We start from the raw sequence: 20691 nt of genomic DNA on the forward strand, positions 1-20691 counted from the left end.
AAAGTTTTGAGCCGGCCTGGAAATAAGTTATGTTACCTTTTAGTTTTAACTTTTTTTTCATTTTCTTTAACAGAGACTGACTCTAAACATGAACACTGGACTTTGTGGTGTTTCAGGAGGAAAACTGCCTCAGTTATTCTCTCATAGTCACATTTCCTCCATCAGCTTTGTATGATACCCTGGAAAAAAGACAGGAAGAAAAGACTTAGTTCATTCTTGTTTATTGATTATAGAAACCTTCAGTTTGTTCACACATCCCATCAGTAAAGTCTGTTAAATGACTCTTGTTACAATGATTTCACGTACAGATTCATTTTCATCCACACAATCAGTTTGTTTGAGCAGAATCTCAGCGATGTAACAGAGAATAATGATTTCCTTATTGATTATGATCATGATAATTACAGTTTCATTAAACATCTCAGTATCTCGTTTGTACGTCGATCTGGACGACAACATTTAGTCTGCCCAACAAATAAATGTGATTCTAGATATCTTTACAAAAAGTGGTGAGAACAGAATATCTATGATAAGAAATAAATCACTAGACCTTCCTTTAAGACCCGTGCAGTGGAAGAGAAACAACAACACACACACACACACACACACACACACACATATATATACAAATATTCATCAAACATTTAGAGCACAGAGAAGTTTACATTTTCATGCAGAGAAATATCAGTTCAGGTGAACAAAGATCATCATGAGCAGTGAAACAGACACAGGAAGGAGCGCCACCTGAAGACACTCACACATTTACAGAACAACTCATGAGAAGATGTCAAAGTAAAGAGTGTAGAAGCAAAGAGACGCAACTCTGCTGCTTTTTTGACAACAGCCGCTGCTGCCATTTTGGACTGAAAAGGCTTCTTGTATTCATATTATTTTATTGTTCAACACCGGCCGTTTTGGTAGAATGTTACAATAGAATAGAAATAATTTAGTTTTACTTTTGTACGTCACTTTGTAGGCGGACGTTTTACTGGCGTCCGGTAGTCGCTTTCAGTCCAAAATGGCGGAAGCGTAGCTCTGCTGCTGGGCGCTGACGTTGCAATGGAACAAACAATTAAACTTCACTTCTTGGTAATAAACGTTCTTTGGTTAAATAATGTTTGATTGACAGCTGATCTCTGTGCAGTGAAGACATGAAAAGAAAAATCAGCTCTGCAGCAACAATGATGGACACCAGATAAGTTTAACAGTTAAAACACAGAATTGAACCCTTAAATGACTTCTGTCTATTTCAGTTTACACAACTCAGCAGTGACTTCATAATCATAAGGCCTAAGTCCAGCATAGAGAGGCTCAGTGAATGTGGTCTGGACTCTGTGGAGGAGAGTCATGGTTTCAGAGACGCTGTAGAAGGACAGAATACCTGCACTGTGATCCAGGTACACTCCTACTCTGGAGGACTGAGGACCTGAGACGGGGGTTTTAACATTGTTGTACCAAAATGTATAACTGTTTAGGTCACAATGTAACGCCCAAGATTTGTCATTGCCTCCAAACAAACATTCATTCCACCCCCCTGCTCTCCTGATACTCTTGTATGTGACTGCTACATTAACTACTCCCCCTCTCCTCTCCACCTCCCAGTAACAACGTCCAGTCAGACTCTCTCTACTCAGGACCTGACAACAATCAGTGAATCTGTCTGGGTGACTAGGATAAGACTGATGTTGCATCGTTAATGTTGCTTTTCTGTTCCCCTCAGATAATAACAGCAGTCTGTTTGCTGTGTTTGGATCCAGTGTGATTTCTCGTGAATACTTTAAGAATCCAGCTCTGGTCTTGGGCTCTGGTTGTGACAGTAAAACATCCACTTCAGTCACTGTCTGTGAGACGTTTGTCCATTTCTCTCTCAGAACGTCCTGTAGTTTATCTCTGACTTCTGACACAGCCGCCGTCACGTCCTCAAAGTAGCTCAGAGGACGGATATTGATGCTGGATGAGTGTGTAGATTCACTGAGTGGTGACAGTGAGGGGTAGTCGAGTAGAAACTGGTCGTGATCCTCTGTGTGTGACAGCAGCTTCAGCTCAGCGTCTCTCCTCTTCAGCTCAGTGATCTCCTGCTCCAGCTTCTTCTGAAGCTCTTTGACTCGACTCACTTCACTTTTCTGCTGGGATCTGACCTGCTGCTTCACATCACAGCTTCTTTTCTTCATGAGACGGATCAGCTCGGTGAAGATCTTCTCACTGTCCTCCACTGCTTTATCAGCAGAGAGATTGACAGCCTCCACCTCCTGTTGGAGCAGCTTCACATCTTTCTCTCTGTCCTGGATCCTCTGCTGGATGTTGAGTCGACTCACCTCCAGCTCTCTCTGCCTCTCGGTCCTTTCTGCTGCAGCTGTGACGGTGTCGTGGCCTTTATGTTCATCCATTAAGCAGAGATAACAGATACACTGCTGATCGGTACGACAGAAAATCTTCATCACCTCATCGTGACGAGAGCAGATGTTCTCCTGGAGCTTCTTGGAGGGCTCCACCAGCTTGTGTTTCTTGAACGGAGCTGAGTCATAATGAAGCTGGAGGTGTTTCTCACAGTAAGAGGCCAGACACACCAGACAGGACTTGAAGGCTTTCAGTTTCCTCCCAGTGCAGACATCACAGGCCACATCTTCAGGTCCAGCATAGCAGTGATCAGCAGGAGCAGCTTGGAGTCCAGTCTTCTTCAGTTTCTCCACTAAATCTGCTAACATGGTGTTTTTCATCAGGACAGGCCTCGGTGTGAAGGTCTGCCTACACTGAGGGCAGCTGTAGATCTTCTTCTCTTTTTCTTTGTCCCAGTGGGTTTTAATACAGTTCATGCAGTAGCTGTGTCCACAGGAAGTAGTCACCGGATCCTTCAGTAGATCCAGACAGATCGAACAAGAGATTGCTTCCTCGTCCAGCTGAACTCCTTTCTGCGCCATTTCACCTCTCAGTAGCAACGACTGTCTGAGTTTCACTTCCTGAGAACCGACACTAGTTTGAGCTCTGATCTAATCATCATGTGTTATCTTGGTTACACCAACCTTTAAACTGTCGATCTGAAGGGGAGGGAACAAGGAAATAAATGGACCGATTGGAGTGGGTTGTGTTTGAGAGCAGGAAGAGGAGGGAGGAGTTATCAAGCTATGATTCATTCCAGGACGAGGAGCAGCACGACTGACTACGTCCCAAATCACATACTTTTGCTTTTTCCTTTTAGTACACTGCAGCTGCCCTTACAAAGTATGTACTGTTGCATGCAGCCGTTTACAGACAGACTAGTGACACATTACACACACTCCTGAGGCTGCAGTGATTGTCTTTAAGAAATCTCATAAGCCATTGTTTTACTGATTAATTTTTCGTTTTACGTAAGAAAGTAGAGATAAGTAACCTAGGCAACTAGTGTAGTAATAATAATAATAATAATTTATATAACACTTGTCAAACTTAAGTACAAAGTTCTTTCCAGATTAAAAATTTACAGAATAAAAATTAAAACAATATAAAAATCTCATGTAATATTGGGGCAGCTAAGCTGAAATATTCGTAACAATTGTGCGTTTTGCGATAAAAGCAACAAATTTGGCACAGATGTAGGTTTATATGTTACGAAAATATGTAGATGTCGGGTCGCTGCTTTTTTGGACCCTGAGGGACGAATATCGACAAATAGGCGCTAAATATTCCAAAATGTTGCAGAAAACTGATTTTATGACTCTTGATGATTTCCAAGGTGCGTTCAAGCTGATGAGATCAGATGTCAGAAGATCACAGGCATGATGTTTTTTACCTCTTTATCTTTAAAGGGTACTTTTTAAATGCTTTTAACCTGAAAAAAACAGGAAAATCGAATAAAAGGAGCGTGGTCACTTCTGGATCAAACTTCACCCCCATGCCTTCATGGTAGAATGACAACCAATAAAGCAGTAAAACTGACAGATAGCTTGAAAGCTGGATACATTTCTTGGTCACCAGTAACCTCTAATCACAGTTAAAGCGAAACTGAACTTTGGTAGAACTTTGGGTTGTATTGCCAGCAGTAACACTGACAGAGATAACGCTGGGTAAAGTTCAGAGATTGCCGGTAACTTCTAGTCACAGGTGACATGAGAACTTCTTAGTTTGAGTCAGCACTTCAGGTTCATATGACAATGTTTCATTTTTGCAATGGCCTTCAAATCTGAGCAAAGGAGCTGATATTTGTCCGGTCTCTAACCTGTGACCAAGCTGACTTGGTGGAACTTATAAGGAAACTTAGATCAGTCTCCTGTTGAAATACGGGGTTAAAGAGACACACAAGCTTATCCACCACAGCAAGGTGCCAACTCCAGTAGGATTCAGTTTTTCTTTTCTTTTTTTGATATGCAATAGCACTTTTTTATTTACATTTATTTTTTGGAGGGGGGGTTGTGCTTCTATACATGGCCTTAAATACAGATCAATAAGATCACTTCCTGAACAGATTTCACAATCAGCAGATGGATTTATTAGTAGTTTAGCTTTTGAAATCATGCTAAAATTACATAAACAAACCGCACCAGAGTCGGCTTGGAGGCGGACCGAGACACACCTTTTCAGGTAACTAAACGAGTTATGAGTGACATCAACCTTAGCGACCTGTTTCACTAGCAACAGGACTGAATGGAGAGAGAAAAGAAGCAGCAGAAGCAATTGATGATGATTTTCTCCTTTAGTTGGGCCGATATCACGTCTAGTGAGCAATACAACCCAAAGATCTACCAAAGTTCAGTATCACTTTAACTGTGATTAGAGGTTACTGGTGACTAAGAAATGTATCCAGCGTTATCTCTGTCAGTGTTACTGCTTTATTGGTTGTCATTCTACCATGAAGGCATGGGGGTGAAGTTTGACCCTGAAGTGATCACGCTCCTTTTATTTGATTTTCACGTTTTTCTCAGGTTAAAAGCTTTTAAAAAGAACCCTTAAAAAATAAAGAGGTAAATAAAATCATGCCTGTGATCTTCTGACATCTGATCTCATCAGCTTGAACGCACCTTGGAAATCATCAAGAGTCATAAAATCAGTTTTCTGCAACATTTAGGAATATTTAGCGCCTATTTGGCAAATTGGCAGCGCCCCGATATCTACATCTTTTCATAACGTATAAACCTACATCCGTGCCAAATTTAATTAATGATGCACGTTCAATCACATAGCAACAATACGGCCGTTCACTGTCCTTCAAACCATGCAATGTCTTCTACAAGAGGTCAAGAGGTCAGACAATCTCCATTAAGCTCACTGCAGTGTCTGAAATACTGTCCATCGGTCACCTTTTCTACAGAAATCTCTGGATCAAAATGAGCATTCACAGTAATGACAGCGATGACGAGGTTCAGGACTGCTAGTTCAGCATCTGACTGTGATATGGATCAGTGTCCTGATGACATTCATGTCCTTCAGACTAACAGCTAGATGTGAAAGCTTGGCTTGGACTTTGACTGAATGAGTTCAGGCTGTCAGATTGGTGGATTAACATCCTCAGACCACTTTAAAACTGAGCACTCCTGACCTCTTGTGGTCCAAGTCGGCGCTTTCTGAGAGAATCTCCACGTGTTCAGCAGTCAATATACGGAGACAGAAGCACTTTCAAACACAAGAAACGATCACAGGAGAAGTGTTTCACATTATTTTTGTAGATAGTACCACCTGCTGACCAGCAGTCATTCCCAAGCTGCTGCTCTGCTGAGCATTACTCAATCACAATATCATGTGATACTGTTTAATGACAGCAGCCGTACTGTGTGATGGGCTACGCTGACATTTAAAATGAGTGATCACAGGAGGCAACAACAGCTTTTCTTACTGACACACAACCCTCACTGGGCCGCTCTACCACTAAGAGCTCTGTTAGGGTGAGGAAAACGACGGCCTAGTGAGGACGGAGCCCCAAACTGAGAGAAAAACATGCACTTGTGAATTTTTACAGGTTCATTTGGACAAAGACTACTCTATATACACTATTCAGGACACTCAGACAGAAGACAGTGTGGGCTAGTCCAGAAATTAACCAGTAAAGTAAAGCCACCTCTACACACAACAAACAGCGAAATCCATCTGAGAATAACTAATAATAATTAATGTTAAATATGAATAATGTTGTGGGATTATTCCTTATTTAATGGGATATTTTTGGATTAATACATAATTATTACATACTTATATATAATAAACAAACAAAGCATTGGAATAGTGATTTGGAGGTTAAATACCATGAACACCAAATAAGTTTGGATCCAGTGTGATTTCACAACAAACTCTGTTCTTTGACTGGTTACAAACAGCTGACTGACAACAGGGAGTTATCAAACTAAACTGTCCTGAAATATTTAAATGGCTTTATAATCATTTTTTTCACATATTTAACGATCTACTTTGAAGCATTTGTGACAAAATGGTTCAATTTCAGGACGTCATCCTGATCCAAAGCAGCCTGGAGCTTTGTATGATACCCTGGAAAGAAGACAGGAAGAAAAGACTTAGTTCATTCTTGTTTATTGATTATAGAAACCTTCAGTTTGTTCACACATCCCATCAGTAAAGTCTGTTAAATGACTCTTGTTACAATGATTTCACGTACAGATTCATTTTCATCCACACAATCAGTTTGTTTGAGCAGAATCTCAGCGATGTAACAGAGAATAATGATTTCCTTATTGATTATGATCATGATAATTACAGTTTCATTAAACATCTCAGTATCTCGTTTGTACGTCGATCTGGACGACAACATTTAGTCTGCCCAACAAATAAATGTGATTCTAGATATCTTTACAAAAAGTGGTGAGAACAGAATATCTATGATAAGAAATAAATCACTAGACCTTCCTTTAAGACCCGTGCAGTGGAAGAGAAACAACAACACACACACACACACACACACACATATATATATATACAAATATTCATCAAACATTTAGAGCACAGAGAAGTTTACATTTTCATGCAGAGAAATATCAGTTCAGGTGAACAAAGATCATCATGAGCAGTGAAACAGACACAGGAAGGAGCGCCACCTGAAGACACTCACACATTTACAGAACAACTCATGAGAAGATGTCAAAGAAAAGAGTGTAGAAGCAAAGAGACACAACTCTGATGCCTTTATGACAAAAGCCGCTGCCGGCATTTTGGACTGAAAACACTTCTTATATGCATACTTTATAGTTCAACACCGGCCGTTTTGGTAGAATTTGACAATAGAATAGAAATAATGTAGTTTTACTTTTGTACGTCACTTTGTAGGCGGACGTTTTACTGGCTTCTGGTAGTCGCTTTCAGTTCAAAATGAGGGAAGTGTAGCTCTGCTGCTGGGCGCTGACGTTACAATGGAACAAACAATTAACTTTCACTTCTTGGTAATAAACATTCTTTGGTCAAAGTAGAGCCCGTAATGTTTGATTGACAGCTGATCTCTGTGCAGTGAAGACATGACACAACAATGATGGACACCAGATAAGTCTAAGAGTTAAAACACAGAATTGAACCCTTAAATGACTTCTGTCTATTTCAGTTTACACAACTCAGCAGTTGCATCATAATAAGGCAGACAAAGGCCAGCATAGAGAGGCTCAGTGAATGTGGTCTGGACCCTGCTGAGGAGAGTCATGGTTTCAGAGACGCTGTAGAAGGACAGAATACCTGCACTGTGATCCAGGTACACTCCTACTCTGGAGGACAGAGGACCTGAGACGGGAGTTTTGACTTTGTTGTACAAAAATATATTTTGGTTACAATCTAACGCCCAAGATTTGTCATTGAATCCAAACCCACATTCATTCCACCCCCCTGCTCTCCTTATACTCTTGTATGCGACTGCTACATTAACTCCTGTCCCTCTCCTCTTCACCTCCCAGTAACAACGTCCAGTCAGACTCTCTCTACTCAGGACCTGAAAACATCCAGTGAATCTGTCTGGGTGACTAGAATAAGACTGTTGTTGTGGCATTAATATTGTTTTTCTGTTCCCCTCAGATAATAACAGCTCTGCGTGTGCTGTGTTTGGATCCAGTGTGATTTCTCGTGAATATTGTAAGAATCCAGCTCTGGTCTTGGGCTCTGGTTGTGGCAGTAACACATCCACTTCAGTCACTGTCTGTGAGACGTTTGTCCATTTCTCTCTCAGAACGTCCTGTAGTTTATCTCTGACTTCTGACACAGCCGCCGTCACGTCCTCAAAGTAGCTCAGAGGACGGATATTGATGCTGGATGAGTGTGTAGATTCACTGAGCGGTGACAGTGAGGGGTAGTTGAGTAGAAACTGGTTGTGATCCTCTGTGTGTGACAGCAGCTTCAGCTGAGCGTCTCTCCTCTTCAGCTCAGTGATCTCCTGCTCCAGCTTCTCCTGAAGCTCTTTGACTCGACTCACTTCACTTTTCTGCTGGGATCTGACCTGCTGCTTCACATCACAGCTTCTTTTCTCCATGAGACGGATCAGCTCGGTGAAGATCTTCTCACTGTCCTCCACTGCTTTATCAGCAGAGCGATTGACAGCCTCCACCTCCTGTTGGAGCAGCTTCACATCTTTCTCTCTGTCCTGGATCGTCTGCTGGATGTTGAGTCGACTCACCTCCAGCTCTCTCTGCCTCTCGGTCCTTTCTGCTGCAGCTGAGACGGTGTCGTGGCCTTTATGTTCATCCATTAAGCAGAGATAACAGATACACTGCTGATCAGTACGACAGAAAATCTTCATCACCTCATCGTGACGAGAGCAGATGTTCTCCTGGAGCTTCTTGGAGGGCTCCACCAGCTTGTGTTTCTTTAATGGAGCCACATCATAATGAGGCTGGAGGTGTTTCTCACAGTAAGAGATTAGACACACAAGACAGGACTTGAAGGCTTTCAGTTTCCTCCCAGTGCAGACATCACAGGCCACATCTTCAGATCCAGCATAGCAGTGATCAGCAGGAGCAGCTTGGAGTCCAGTCTTCTTCAGTTTCTCCACTAAATCTGCTAACATGGTGTTTTTCATCAGGACAGGCCTCGGTGTGAAGGTCTGCCTACACTGAGGGCAGCTGTAGATCTTCTTCTCATCATCTCCATCCCAGTAGCTTTTAATACAGTTCATGCAGTAGCTGTGTCCACAGGAAGTAGTCACCGGATCCCTCAGTAGATCCAGACAGATCGAACAAGAGAAGGTTTCCTTCTCCACCTGAACTCCTTTCTGCGCCATTTCACCTCTCAGTAGTAGCAACGACTGTCTGAGTTTCATTTCCTGAGAACCAACACTTATCTTAGTTACACCCACCTTCAAACTGTTGATCTAAAGGGGAAGGAACAAGGACATAAATGGACCGAGTGGAACTGTCTGTGTTTGAGAGCAGGAAGAGGAGGGAGGAGTTATTAAGCTGATTCATTCCAGGACATGGAGCAGCACGACTGACCACGTCCCAAATCACATACTTTGCCCTTTTACTTTTAGTACACAGCAGCTGCCCTTACAAAGTACGTACTGTTACATGCAGTATACATACAATATATCTGCTTTGCAGAGGATTGTAGGTCAAAACAGCCAGAAAAGCATGCTGGCTTTCATACTATAAAATGTGACCAGATGTAGCAGGACATCCTGGTATTTTTGGCATACTGCATTTGACATACTATGTATTGGGACATAAGACATTTGTTTTCTTGCATACTAAGTAGTATGGTAGTATGGGTATTGGAACGCAACAGTTTTTTTTTACCTCTTCATTTTTTAAGGGTACTTTTTAAAAGCTTTTAACCTGAGAAAAACGTGAAAACCAAATAAAGGAGCGTGGTCACTTCAGGATCAAACTTCACCCCCATGCCTTCATGGTAGAATGACAACCAATAAAGCAGTAACACTGACAGAGATAGCGCTGGGTAAAGTTCAGAGATTGCCGTTAACTTCTAGTCACAGGTGACATGAGAACTTCTTCTTTTTTTTTTATTTAATGTTAAAGGAATACATACACATACTTGTAAAAGTCACATACAGACAGCAACAACAACATATATAAAACAAAAAAAGAAAACATAAAAAGAAAAATAATAAATAAAAGTACTACCCGTTGTAATAGTGCAGTGTCAAGAGATAAGTTAATATTCATATACATACATATTCATGTTTATATACATACATCCAACCTCATATATAGATATATATACACATACAGTATATACATATGTCTATATCCACACGCGCGTACATATAGATATCCACTTAGACACATTTGCTTTCACAGTTATCTATTCTATTTTACAGACAAAAAAAGGGACATATTTACATCCCTTTAGTTGACCTTTTATCGACATTATTTATTTATAAATTTTGTTTAACTCCAATCCTCACCCTGACTCAAAGTATCCCACCCACGCTCAAAAATTATATTCTGTTCTTTATTTCTATTAACATCACTCTCAAGAACCCACTGATGTTTCAAAAACATTTTGAAACGTTCAGTGTTTAACTGCTGTCTTTTTATAGCTTTAAATATAAATGCTTTCCCCATCATCATAATGACGATGTTGTTCAGGTATTTTCCTTTTTCATCATCCCTTAAATCACCAAACATTATAGATAAAGGACAACTATAGAAATTTGATTTGTAGACTGAGATCCACTTTTCAACTTTAATCCAAAATAATGCAACTTCCTTACAATACCAAAATAAATGAATGTCTGACTCCTCTTCCTCCTCACACAATCTACATATGTCACATAGTTGGATGCCCCATTTTTTTTGCATTCTCTTAGTAGGCAAGAATTTGTAGATTAGTTTTAGTTGTAAAATTCTAATGGAGACATCAAAAGAAGTTTAAATACATGCATATACTTTCCTCCATGGGATACATTTGTCTAACAAATCCTCCCATTTTTGACTGGATAGCTACTGGTGCAGCAGAAATGTGTTTAAGTTGCATGTATAACTGATATATTTTCTTGTTTATTTTTCTCTTATTCATCCATGTTGTGTCCTTAATGTAGGGGCAACATGTCATTTGTTTTGTACATAATAATAGCTTCCTTTTCCAGATCTGAGGTATAGCTGCACAGAGTTGATTATATGTAAAAAGGTCACAAACATTACCGTATACTTTTTTAAATTCATCACAAGACTTGATTTTGCCCCCACTATTCAAGAGGTCATTTATAAATAATATTCCTTTTTCAAACATTGATTCAATAAAGATAGGGTGATCATTAATCAAAATATTTCTATTATACCACAACACTTGGCTCTGGATTTCATAACTTCACTCTGGTTGATGATATTGGTATTGAAACCAACTGACTATGGCCTCGTCCAAAAAGCCTGATAAGTATGGAAATGACTTTCTCTTTAATATAGTGAACTGAAAAGCAGTTAACTGGAGGTAAGGATAGAGTTCTTTGTGGAACAGAAGATGAGCAGACCTCAATAATTTTGCTGAAAACCACTGCAGATTAAGATACATTTTGGTATAAGGGATGCTTTTAGTGCAAAGTTGAGTGCCTTAAGGTTTAACAATTTAAGTCCACCGTGTTTGTAATCATTATATAGATAAGCTCTTTTAATTTTGTCAGGCTTCCCACCTCATAGAAAGTTGAACACATTTTGCTCATGTTTTTTAAACAGCTTCTCTCCTGGGGTAGGTAATGACATGAGGATATAGATAAACTGAGGAATCACTAAGGAATTTATCACGGTTATTTTTCCATCCATCCATCCATCTTCAACCGCTTATCCGGGATCGGGTCGCGGGGGCAACAGCTCCAGCAGGGGACCCCAAACTTCCCTTTCCCGGGCCACATTAACCAGCTCTGACTGGGGGATCCCGAGGCGTTCCCAGGCCAGAGTAGAGATATAATCTCTCCATCTAGTCCTGGGTCTTCCCCGTGGTCTCCTCCCAGCTGGTCGTGCCTGGAACACCTCCCAAGGGAGGCGCCCAGGAGGCATCCGTGCTAGATGCCCGAACCACCTCAACTGGCTCCTTTCGACGCAAAGGAGCAAGGACTCTACTCTGAGTCCCTCACGGATGACTGAGCTTCTTACCCTATCTCTAAGGGAGACGCCAGCCACCCTCCTGAGGAAACCCATTTCGGCCGCTTGCACCCGCGACCTCGTTCTTTCGGTCATGACCCAACCCTCATGACCATAGGTGAGAGTAGGAACGAAGATTGAACGGTAGATCGAGAGCTTTGCCTTCCGGCTCAGCTCTCTTTTCGTCACAACGGTGCGGTAAAGCGAATGCAATACCGCCCCTGCTGCTCCGATTCTCCGACCAATCTCACGTTCCATCGTCCCCTCACTCGCGAACAAGACCCCGAGATACTTAAACTCCTTCACTTGGGGTAAGGACTCATTCCCTACCCGGAGTAGGCAAACCACCGGTTTCCTGCTGAGAACCATGGCCTCAGATTTAGAGGTGCTGATTCTCATCCCGACTGCGTCACACTCGGCTGCGAACCGATCCAGTGAGTGCTGGAGGTCGCAGACCGATGATGCCAACAGGACCACATCATCTGCAAAAAGCAGCGATGAGATCCTCAGCACACCGATCTGCAAACCCTCCTCCACCCGACTACGCCTCGATATCCTGTCCATGAATATCACGAACAGGATTGGTGACAAAGCGCAGCCCTGGCGGACAAATGGTTATTTTTCCATATAAAGTTAAATTAGTCATTCCCCAAACTTTTAATTTTCTGTCGACTGTATGTAGCTTTCTATCAAAGTTTTCCTTCGTGATAAGTTCCATGTCTTTAGGGATATGTATACCAAGGACATCTATTGGGCCATCTGACCATTTTAGTGGCAGATTACTATAGATATTAAAATTTGTACCTTTCAGAGATCCAATTCGCAGCACAGTACATTTATCATAGTTAGGTTTTAGTCAGGAAATTACTGAGAAGTTATTCAACTCTTTAACTAATGCAGTAAAGGATGCGATATTTGGTTGAATTTGAAAGCTTAGATCCAAACGTACTTTATCGAAAGCTTTCTCAAAGTCAGCAAAAAAAATTAAAGCAGGGGTTTTTGTTGAGTCATAATATTCAATTATTTTGATTATTTGTCTAATACTGTCACTGATAGATCGATCCTGTAAGAAGCCACACTGATCTGGATGAATAATATTGGGCAGTACTAGTTTTAATCTGTTTTAGCATCGTTACATTGTAGTGTGATTGGTCTCCAATTCTTTAGAGTAGTGGGATCTTTATACCTTCCACCTGAATCTTGTTTCAATAATAGTGAGATTAAACCTTCCTGTTGAGTTTCTGTAAGTTGTTTTTTGCTATATGACCAGTTGAAGGTGTTCAGTAAAGGTGTTTTAACAGACTCATAGAAGGTTTGATAAAAGTCTACAGGTATGCCATCGGCTCCTGGACTTTTACCTTTTTCAAAGGAGTTAATAGCTGGATGTAATTCCTCCAGCGTAATAAGTCCCTCACAAGATTTTTTTTCTTTCTCTGTTAACTTTACGGTATTATCGTCTTGAGAATTGGGGCTAGTATTTTGAGGCAATAAATCCTCTGGTGGGCTCTGAAAGGAGTACAATTTTGAAAAATAATTATGTTGTACCAGCAAAATTTCCATTGGTTTTTCAATGATTTTATTTCCTACTACAAGCTTCAAAACATTTTTCTTTACAGTGTTTTTATACTGCAGATTTAAGAAATATTTGGTTGATCTCTCCCGATTTTCCATCCATTCTATTCTATTTCTCAAATATGATACGTTGGCTTTCTCTGCATAGTCTTTCTAACTCTCTTTCCTTGTGCTCAAGATTGTCCAGTAGAGCTTGTGACACATTTGTATTATTGTCTAACCGTTCTGTTAAATCTTCTATCTCGGCTATCAATGTTTTTTCTTTCTCCAAACGATTTTTAATTTTCCTTGAGCTGTATTGAATGCAGTGTCCCCTTAAGGTGCATTTAAAAGCATCCCATATAATCAAAGGATCCGCTGTATCATTATTCACTACAAATCAAATCTTTTATGAATTTGTTTATTGTATCTATAAACTCTTTATCCTTCAATAGCTTCTGATTTAATTTCCAGTATCCTGGACCACTATGAAACGTTGTGGTACAAATGCTCAAGGTTATAAGATGATGATCTGACCTAAATCTCTCTTTAATCTCGACTTTATTAATTTTTGGAGTCAATGAAAATGATGTTAAGAAATAATCTATTCTGCTAGCCTGATTTCCTCGTCTCCATGTATATCTTGTTTGCTTTGGATTTTGCAATCTCCATATGTCAATTAAATCTAGTGAGGTCATGATGCCAGAAATAGCATTATATGCTCTAGAATGGTAATTCTTAGTTTGTATGCCTTTTCGATCCAGATCTAAATCCAACACAGTGTTGTAGTCTCCTGTCATTATCAAATTTTTATCATGTCGTTTTTTTTTCTTGCAACATGTTGAATATATCTTGAAAGAAGAGTGGATCGTCAGAATTAGGTGCGTACAGATTTACTAATACAAATTCTAGGCTATCCACTAATATATCTTGTATAATATATCTACCTGCTTGATGTATTATTGTATCTTTGACCACAATATCTTCTTCCTTTTTATACATTATCATTACACCTTTAGAATTTGAGCATCTGTGTGAAAAGTATATGTTACCCCCCCACTCTGTTTTCCATTTAATCTCATCCAGTTGGGTAGAGTGAGTCTCTTTTAAACTAAATATATCATAGTTTTTATCCGTAAGCCAACTAAAAAAGTGTCCCCTTTTCTTCCTATCAGCTAAACCGTTACAGGTGAAGCTTGATATTACTAACTTGGACATATTTGATCTTCAGTGGATTCTATACTTTCATGATTCTTGAAAAAAAAGGAAGGAAATAATAATAGTGACACCAAAACAACAGGAATGGGCTGAAAAAAAAGAAAACATACAAAAGGCAAAACAACTAAGGTAATATAATAAAGTAAATTTAAAAAATAGAATACAGAAAACAGAAGCATATAACATAGGATCATATTTGGATCCCTCGAGTAAACTGGCATAAGATTGGGATGCTCAGCCTGAGCTCGCCTTGCTTGATTATAAATGGGGCACCTTAAGTCTGATTGTCTTAATTGAAGGTGGTTCAAATAATGCAATTTGCTTTGCTACACTAAGATATTCCCCTCTCCCCTTTTCTCATTGCCCATTCCTGGACACACCTACCAACCCAACTTCCCACCTTCACTTATTTCCTGTTTCCTCCATCCTCTGCTAATATATTTCCCATTGTCATATTTTTCTCCCTTTTAAATAGCGTCTAAGAGAAACATTTTACGATAACAAAACATCCAATCGCACCTTGGAAATCATGGCCATATTGGCAGCGCCCCGATATCTACATCTTTTCATAACATATAAACCTACATCTGTGCCAAATTTAATTAATGATGCACGTTCAATCACATAGCAACAATACGGCCGTTCACTGTCCTTCAAACCATGCAATGTCTTCTACAAGAGGTCAAGAGGTCAGACAATCTCCATTAAGCTCACTGCAGTGTCTGAACTACTGTCCATCGGTCTCATTTTCTACAGAAATCTCTGGATCAAAATGAGCATTCACAGTAATGACAGCGATGACGAGGTTCAGGACTGCTAGTTCAGCATCTGGCTGTGATATGGATCAGTGTCCTGATGACATTCATGTCCTTCAGACTAACAGCTAGATGTGAAAGCTTGACTTGGACTTTGACTGAATGAGTTCAGGCTGTCAGATTGGTGCATTAACATCCTCAGATGACTTTAAAACTGAGCACTCCTGACCTCTTGTGGTCCAAGTCGGCGCTTTCTGAGAGAATCTCCACGTGTTCAGCAGTCAATATACGGAGACAGAAGCACTTTCAAACACAAGAAACGATCACAGGAGAAGTGTTTCACATATTTTTGTAGATAGTACCACCTGCTGACCAGCAGTCATTCCCAAGCTGCTGCTCTGCTGAGCATTACTCAATCACAATATCATGTGATACTGTTTAATGACAGCAGCCGTACTGTGTGATGGGCTACGCTGACATTTAAAATGAGTGATCACAGGAGGCAACAACAGCTTTTCTTACTGCCACACAACCCTCACTGGGCCGCTCTACCACCAAGAGCTCTGTTAGGGTGAGGAAAACGGCGGCCTAGTGAGAACGGAGCCCCAAACTGAGAGAAAAATATGCACTTGTTCATTTTTACAGGTTCATTTGGACAAAGACTACTCTATATACACTATTCAGGACACTCAGACAGAAGACAGTGTGGAGTAGTCCAGAAATTAAACAGTAAAGTAAAGCCTCCTCTACACACAACAAACAGCGAAATCCATCTGAGAATAACTAATAATAATTAATGTTAAATATGAATAATGTTGTGGGATTATTCCTTATTTAATGGGATATATTTGGATTAATACATTATTATTACATACTTATATATAATAAACAAACAAAGCATTGGAATAGTGATTTGGAGGTTAAATACCATGAACACCAAATAAGTTTAGATTCAGTGTGATTTCACGACAAATTCTGTTCTTTGACTGGTTACAAACAGCTGACTGACAACAGGGAGTTATCAAACTAAACTGTCCTGAAATATTTAAATGGCTTTATAATCATTTATTTTCATATTTAACGATCTACTTTGAAGCATTTGTGATGAAACGGTTCAACTTCAGGACGTCATCCTGATCCAAAGCAGCCTGGAGCTTTGTATGATACCCTGGAATAAAGACAGGAAGAAAAGACTTAGTTCATTCTTGTTTATTGATTATAGAAACCTTCAGTTTGTTCACACATCCCATCAGTAAAGTCTGTTAAATGACTCTTGTTACAATGATTTCACGTACAGATTCATTTTCATCCACACAATCAGTTTGTTTGAGCAGAATCTCAGCGATGTAACAGAGAATAATGATTTCCTTATTGATTATGATCATGATAATTACAGTTTCATTAAACATCTCAGTATCTCGTTTGTACGTCGATCTGGACGACAACATTTAGTCTGCCCAACAAATAAATGTGATTCTAGATATCTTTACAAAAAGTGGTGAGAACAGAATATCTATGATAAGAAATAAATCACTAGACCTTCCTTTAAGACCCGTGCAGTGGAAGAGAAACAACAACACACACACACACATATATACAAATATTCATCAAACATTTAGAGCACAGAGAAGTTCACATTTTCATGCAGAGAAATATCAGTTCAGGTGAACAAAGATCATCATGAGCAGTGAAACAGACACAGGAAGGAGCGTCACCTGAAGACACTCACACATTTACAGAACAACTCATGAGAAGATGTCAAAGCAAAGAGTGTAGAAGCAAAGAGACGCAACTCTGCTGCTTTTTTGACAACAGCCGCTGCCGCCATTTTGGACTGAAATCGCTTCTTATATTCATATTTTAATGTTCAACAGCGGCCGTTTTGGTAGAATGTGACAATAGAATAGAAATAATGCAGTTTTACTTTTGTACGTCACTTTGTAGGCGGACGTTTTACTGGCGTCTGATAGTCGTTTTCAGTCCAAAATGGCGGAAGCGTAGCTCTGCTGCTGGGCGCTGACGTTACAATGGAACAAACAATTGACTTTCACTTCTTGGTAATAAACGTTCTTTGGTCAAAGTAGAGCCCGTAATGTTTGATTGACAGCTGATCTCTGTGCAGTGAAGACATGAAAAGAAAAATCAGCTCTGCAGCAACAATGATGGACACCAGATAAGTTTAAGAGTTAAAACACAGAATTGAACCCTTAAATGACTTCTGTCTATTTCAGTTTACACAACTCAGCAGTGTCATCACAATAATGAAGCCTAAGTCCAGCATAGAGAGGCTCAGTGAATGTGGTCTGGACTCTGTGGAGGAGAGTCATGGTTTCAGAGACTCTGTAGAAGGACAGAATACCTGCACTGTGATCCAGATACACTCCTACTCTGGAGGACAGAGGACCTGAGACGGGAGTTTGGCCTTTGTTGTACCAAAATATATAACTGTTTTGGTCACAATCTAACGCCCAAGATTTGTCATTGCCTCCAAACACACATTCATTCGCCCCAACCCCTGCTCTCCTGATACTCTTGTATGCGACTGCTACATCAACTCCTCCCCCTCTCCACTCCACCTCCCAGTAACAACGTCCAGTCAGACTCTCTCTACTCAGGACCTGTTCCCAATGAGTGAATCTGTCTGGGTGACTAGAATAAGACTGATGTTGTCTCATAAATGTTGCTTTTCTGTTCCCCTCAGATAATAACAGCCGTGGGTATGCTGTGTTTGGATCCAGTGTGATTTCTCGTGAATATTGTAAGAATCCAGCTCTGGTCTTGGGCTCTGGTTGTGACAGTAAAACATCCACTTCAGTCACTGGTTGTGAGACGTTTGTCCATTTCTCTCTCAGAACGTCCTGTAGTTTATCTCTGACTTCTGACACAGCCGCCGTCACGTCCTCAAAGTAGCTCAGAGGACGGATATTGATGCTGGATGAGTGTGTAGATTCACTGAGTGGTGACAGTGAGAAGTAGTTGAGTAGAAACTGGTCGTGATCCTCTGTGTGTGACAGCAGCTTCAGCTCAGCGTCTCTCCTCTTCAGCTCAGTGATCTCCTGCTCCAGCTTCTCCTGAAGCTCTTTGACTCGACTCACTTCACTTTTCTGCTGGGATCTGACCTGCTGCTTCACATCACAGCTTCTTTTCTCCATGAGACGGATCAGCTCGGTGAAGATCTTCTCACTGTCCTCAACTGCTTTATCAGCAGAGCGATTGACAGCCTCCACCTCCTGTTGGAGCAGCTTCACATCTTTCTCTCTGTCCTGGATCCTCTGCTGGATGTTGAGTCGACTCACCTCCAGCTCTCTCTGCCTCTCGGTCCTTTCTGCTGCAGCTGAGACGGTGTCGTGGCCTTTATGTTCATCCACAGAGCAGAGATAACAGATACACTGCTGATCAGTACGACAGAACATCTTCATCACCTCATCGTGACGAGAGCAGATGTTCTCCTGGAGCTTCTTGGAGGGCTCCACCAGCTTGTGTTTCTTGAATGGAGCTGAGTCATAATGAGGCTGGAGGTGTTTCTCACAGTAAGAGGCCAGACACATCAGACAGGACTTGAAGGCTTTCAGTTTCCTCCCAGTGCAGAAATCACAGGCCACATCTTCAGGTCCAGCATAGCAGTGATCAGCAGGAGCAGCTTGGAGTCCAGTCTTCTTCAGTTTCTCCACTAAAACTGCCAACATGGTGTTTTTCATCAGGACAGGCCTCGATGTGAAGGTCTGCCTACACTGAGGGCAGCTGTAGATCTTCTTCTCATCCTCTCCATCCCAGAAGCCTTTAATACAGTTCATGCAGTAGCTGTGTCCACAGGGAGTAGTCACCGGATCCTTCAGTAGATCCAGACAGATCGAACAAGAGATTGCTTCCTGGTCCAGCTGAACTCCTTTCTGCGCCATTTCACCTCTCAGTAGCAACGACTGTCTGAGTTTCACTTCCTGTGAACCGACACTAGTTTGAGCTCTGATCTAAACAGCATGTGTCTGTGAAGTGAATGGAGCCTGTCAGCTCTCACCATGTTGGTTACACCCTCCTTCAAACTGTAGATCTGAAGGGGAGGGAACAAGGAAATAAGACGACCGAGACGAGCTGTCTGTGTTTGAGAGCAGGAAGAGGAGGGAGGAGTTATCAAGCTATGCTTCATTCCAGGATGAGGAGCAGCACGACTGACTACGTCCCAAATCACATACTTTTCCTTTTTCCTTTTAGTACACTGCAGCTGCCCTTACAAAGTACGTACTGTTGCATGCAGTATGCATACAATATATCTGCTGTGCAGAGGATTGTGGGTCAGAACAGCCAGAAAAGCATGCTGGCTTTCATTCTGTAAAATGTGACCAGATGTAGTAGGACATCCTGGTAGCTTTGGCATAATGCATTTGACATACTATGTATTGGGACATGAGAAATCTTTTTTTCTGGCATACTAAGTAGTATGGTAGTATGGGTATTGGAACGCACAGTATGTTTCCTCATTTACAAACGGAGCCTCGGTTCAAACCTGCTCCACATTTGAAAACATTTCAGTTTTCAGTTGTAAAATATTTCTTGGCTCCTCAGGCTTTGGTGATGGCTCCACATTTCTCATAAACTCTTCCTCATCCGGGACAGGAACAGGAAACGTCAGGTTTTCTACTGTGAGAGTTAGCCGAGCTTTATTGGAATGGTTTGCATGTTTCCAACATTTATAATGAAGTTAGCACTAATGCCAGCTAGCAAATAAGACTTTTTAAGCTATGTTTTTTTTGTTCTTAGCATACTTTTTGCCCAATTTGGTACGCCCGTTTCCTTATGCCCTGCAGACCTGGGGAGGGTGTAAATAGCTATGTTCTACCTCTGTGTACAGACATGGGCTGCGATCGAAAAGTCAAAAAAATTACGTCCTTTCCTAACCACTTTTCCTCGACCTCGATGGAAAACGTCATGAGGTCAAGGAAAGATGTGAAGAAGAATTCAGATTACTTAGGAAAAGACAACCGTGGTGTTAAGAGAATCCGACTGCCAAAACTACAATGTTCTGAAGATGGTCTAAGACGGTGTTAGAGAGAGATACGACAGGTCCTTCTGCTGCTACACTCTACATCAACATATAATAAATGACTATCTGACCTAACGTGGACAACCGGAGAAAATTATCACTTCATTACCAAGGTTATACATATAAAATCTATTTTTATTTT

At 40.8% G+C, this 20691-nt stretch overlaps 3 protein-coding genes across 3 annotated transcripts; all 3 read right to left on the reverse strand.

The window, feature by feature from the left end:
• Positions 1 to 204: 204 nt before the first annotated feature.
• LOC141776496 (tripartite motif-containing protein 16-like) lies at positions 205 to 2946 on the reverse strand. Its single transcript, XM_074650115.1, has one exon. It carries the CDS (start codon positions 2916 to 2918, stop codon positions 1245 to 1247), a length of 1674 nt encoding a protein of 557 aa, XP_074506216.1. The 5' UTR covers positions 2919 to 2946; the 3' UTR covers positions 205 to 1244.
• A 3532-nt stretch (positions 2947 to 6478) lies between these two features.
• On the reverse strand, positions 6479 to 9172 carry LOC141776498 (tripartite motif-containing protein 16-like). The gene has a single exon (XM_074650116.1). The coding sequence runs from the start codon at positions 9170 to 9172 to the stop codon at positions 7505 to 7507; it is 1668 nt and encodes a 555-aa protein (XP_074506217.1). The 3' UTR covers positions 6479 to 7504.
• A 7532-nt stretch (positions 9173 to 16704) lies between these two features.
• LOC141776499 (tripartite motif-containing protein 16-like) lies at positions 16705 to 19995 on the reverse strand. The gene has a single exon (XM_074650117.1). It carries the CDS (start codon positions 19408 to 19410, stop codon positions 17734 to 17736), a length of 1677 nt encoding a protein of 558 aa, XP_074506218.1. The 5' UTR covers positions 19411 to 19995; the 3' UTR covers positions 16705 to 17733.
• Between the last annotated feature and the right edge of the window lie 696 nt (positions 19996 to 20691).

The sequence above is a fragment of the Sebastes fasciatus genome, chromosome 11, assembly GCF_043250625.1.
Source record: "Sebastes fasciatus isolate fSebFas1 chromosome 11, fSebFas1.pri, whole genome shotgun sequence".
NCBI lineage: Eukaryota > Metazoa > Chordata > Actinopteri > Perciformes > Sebastidae > Sebastes > Sebastes fasciatus.

Coding starts and splice junctions, on each gene's coding strand:
- LOC141776498 (XM_074650116.1), bottom strand. CDS start 9,172: ATGGCGCAGAAAGGAGTTCAGGTGGAGAAGGAAACCTTCTCTTGTTCG.
- LOC141776496 (XM_074650115.1), bottom strand. CDS start 2,918: ATGGCGCAGAAAGGAGTTCAGCTGGACGAGGAAGCAATCTCTTGTTCG.
- LOC141776499 (XM_074650117.1), bottom strand. CDS start 19,410: ATGGCGCAGAAAGGAGTTCAGCTGGACCAGGAAGCAATCTCTTGTTCG.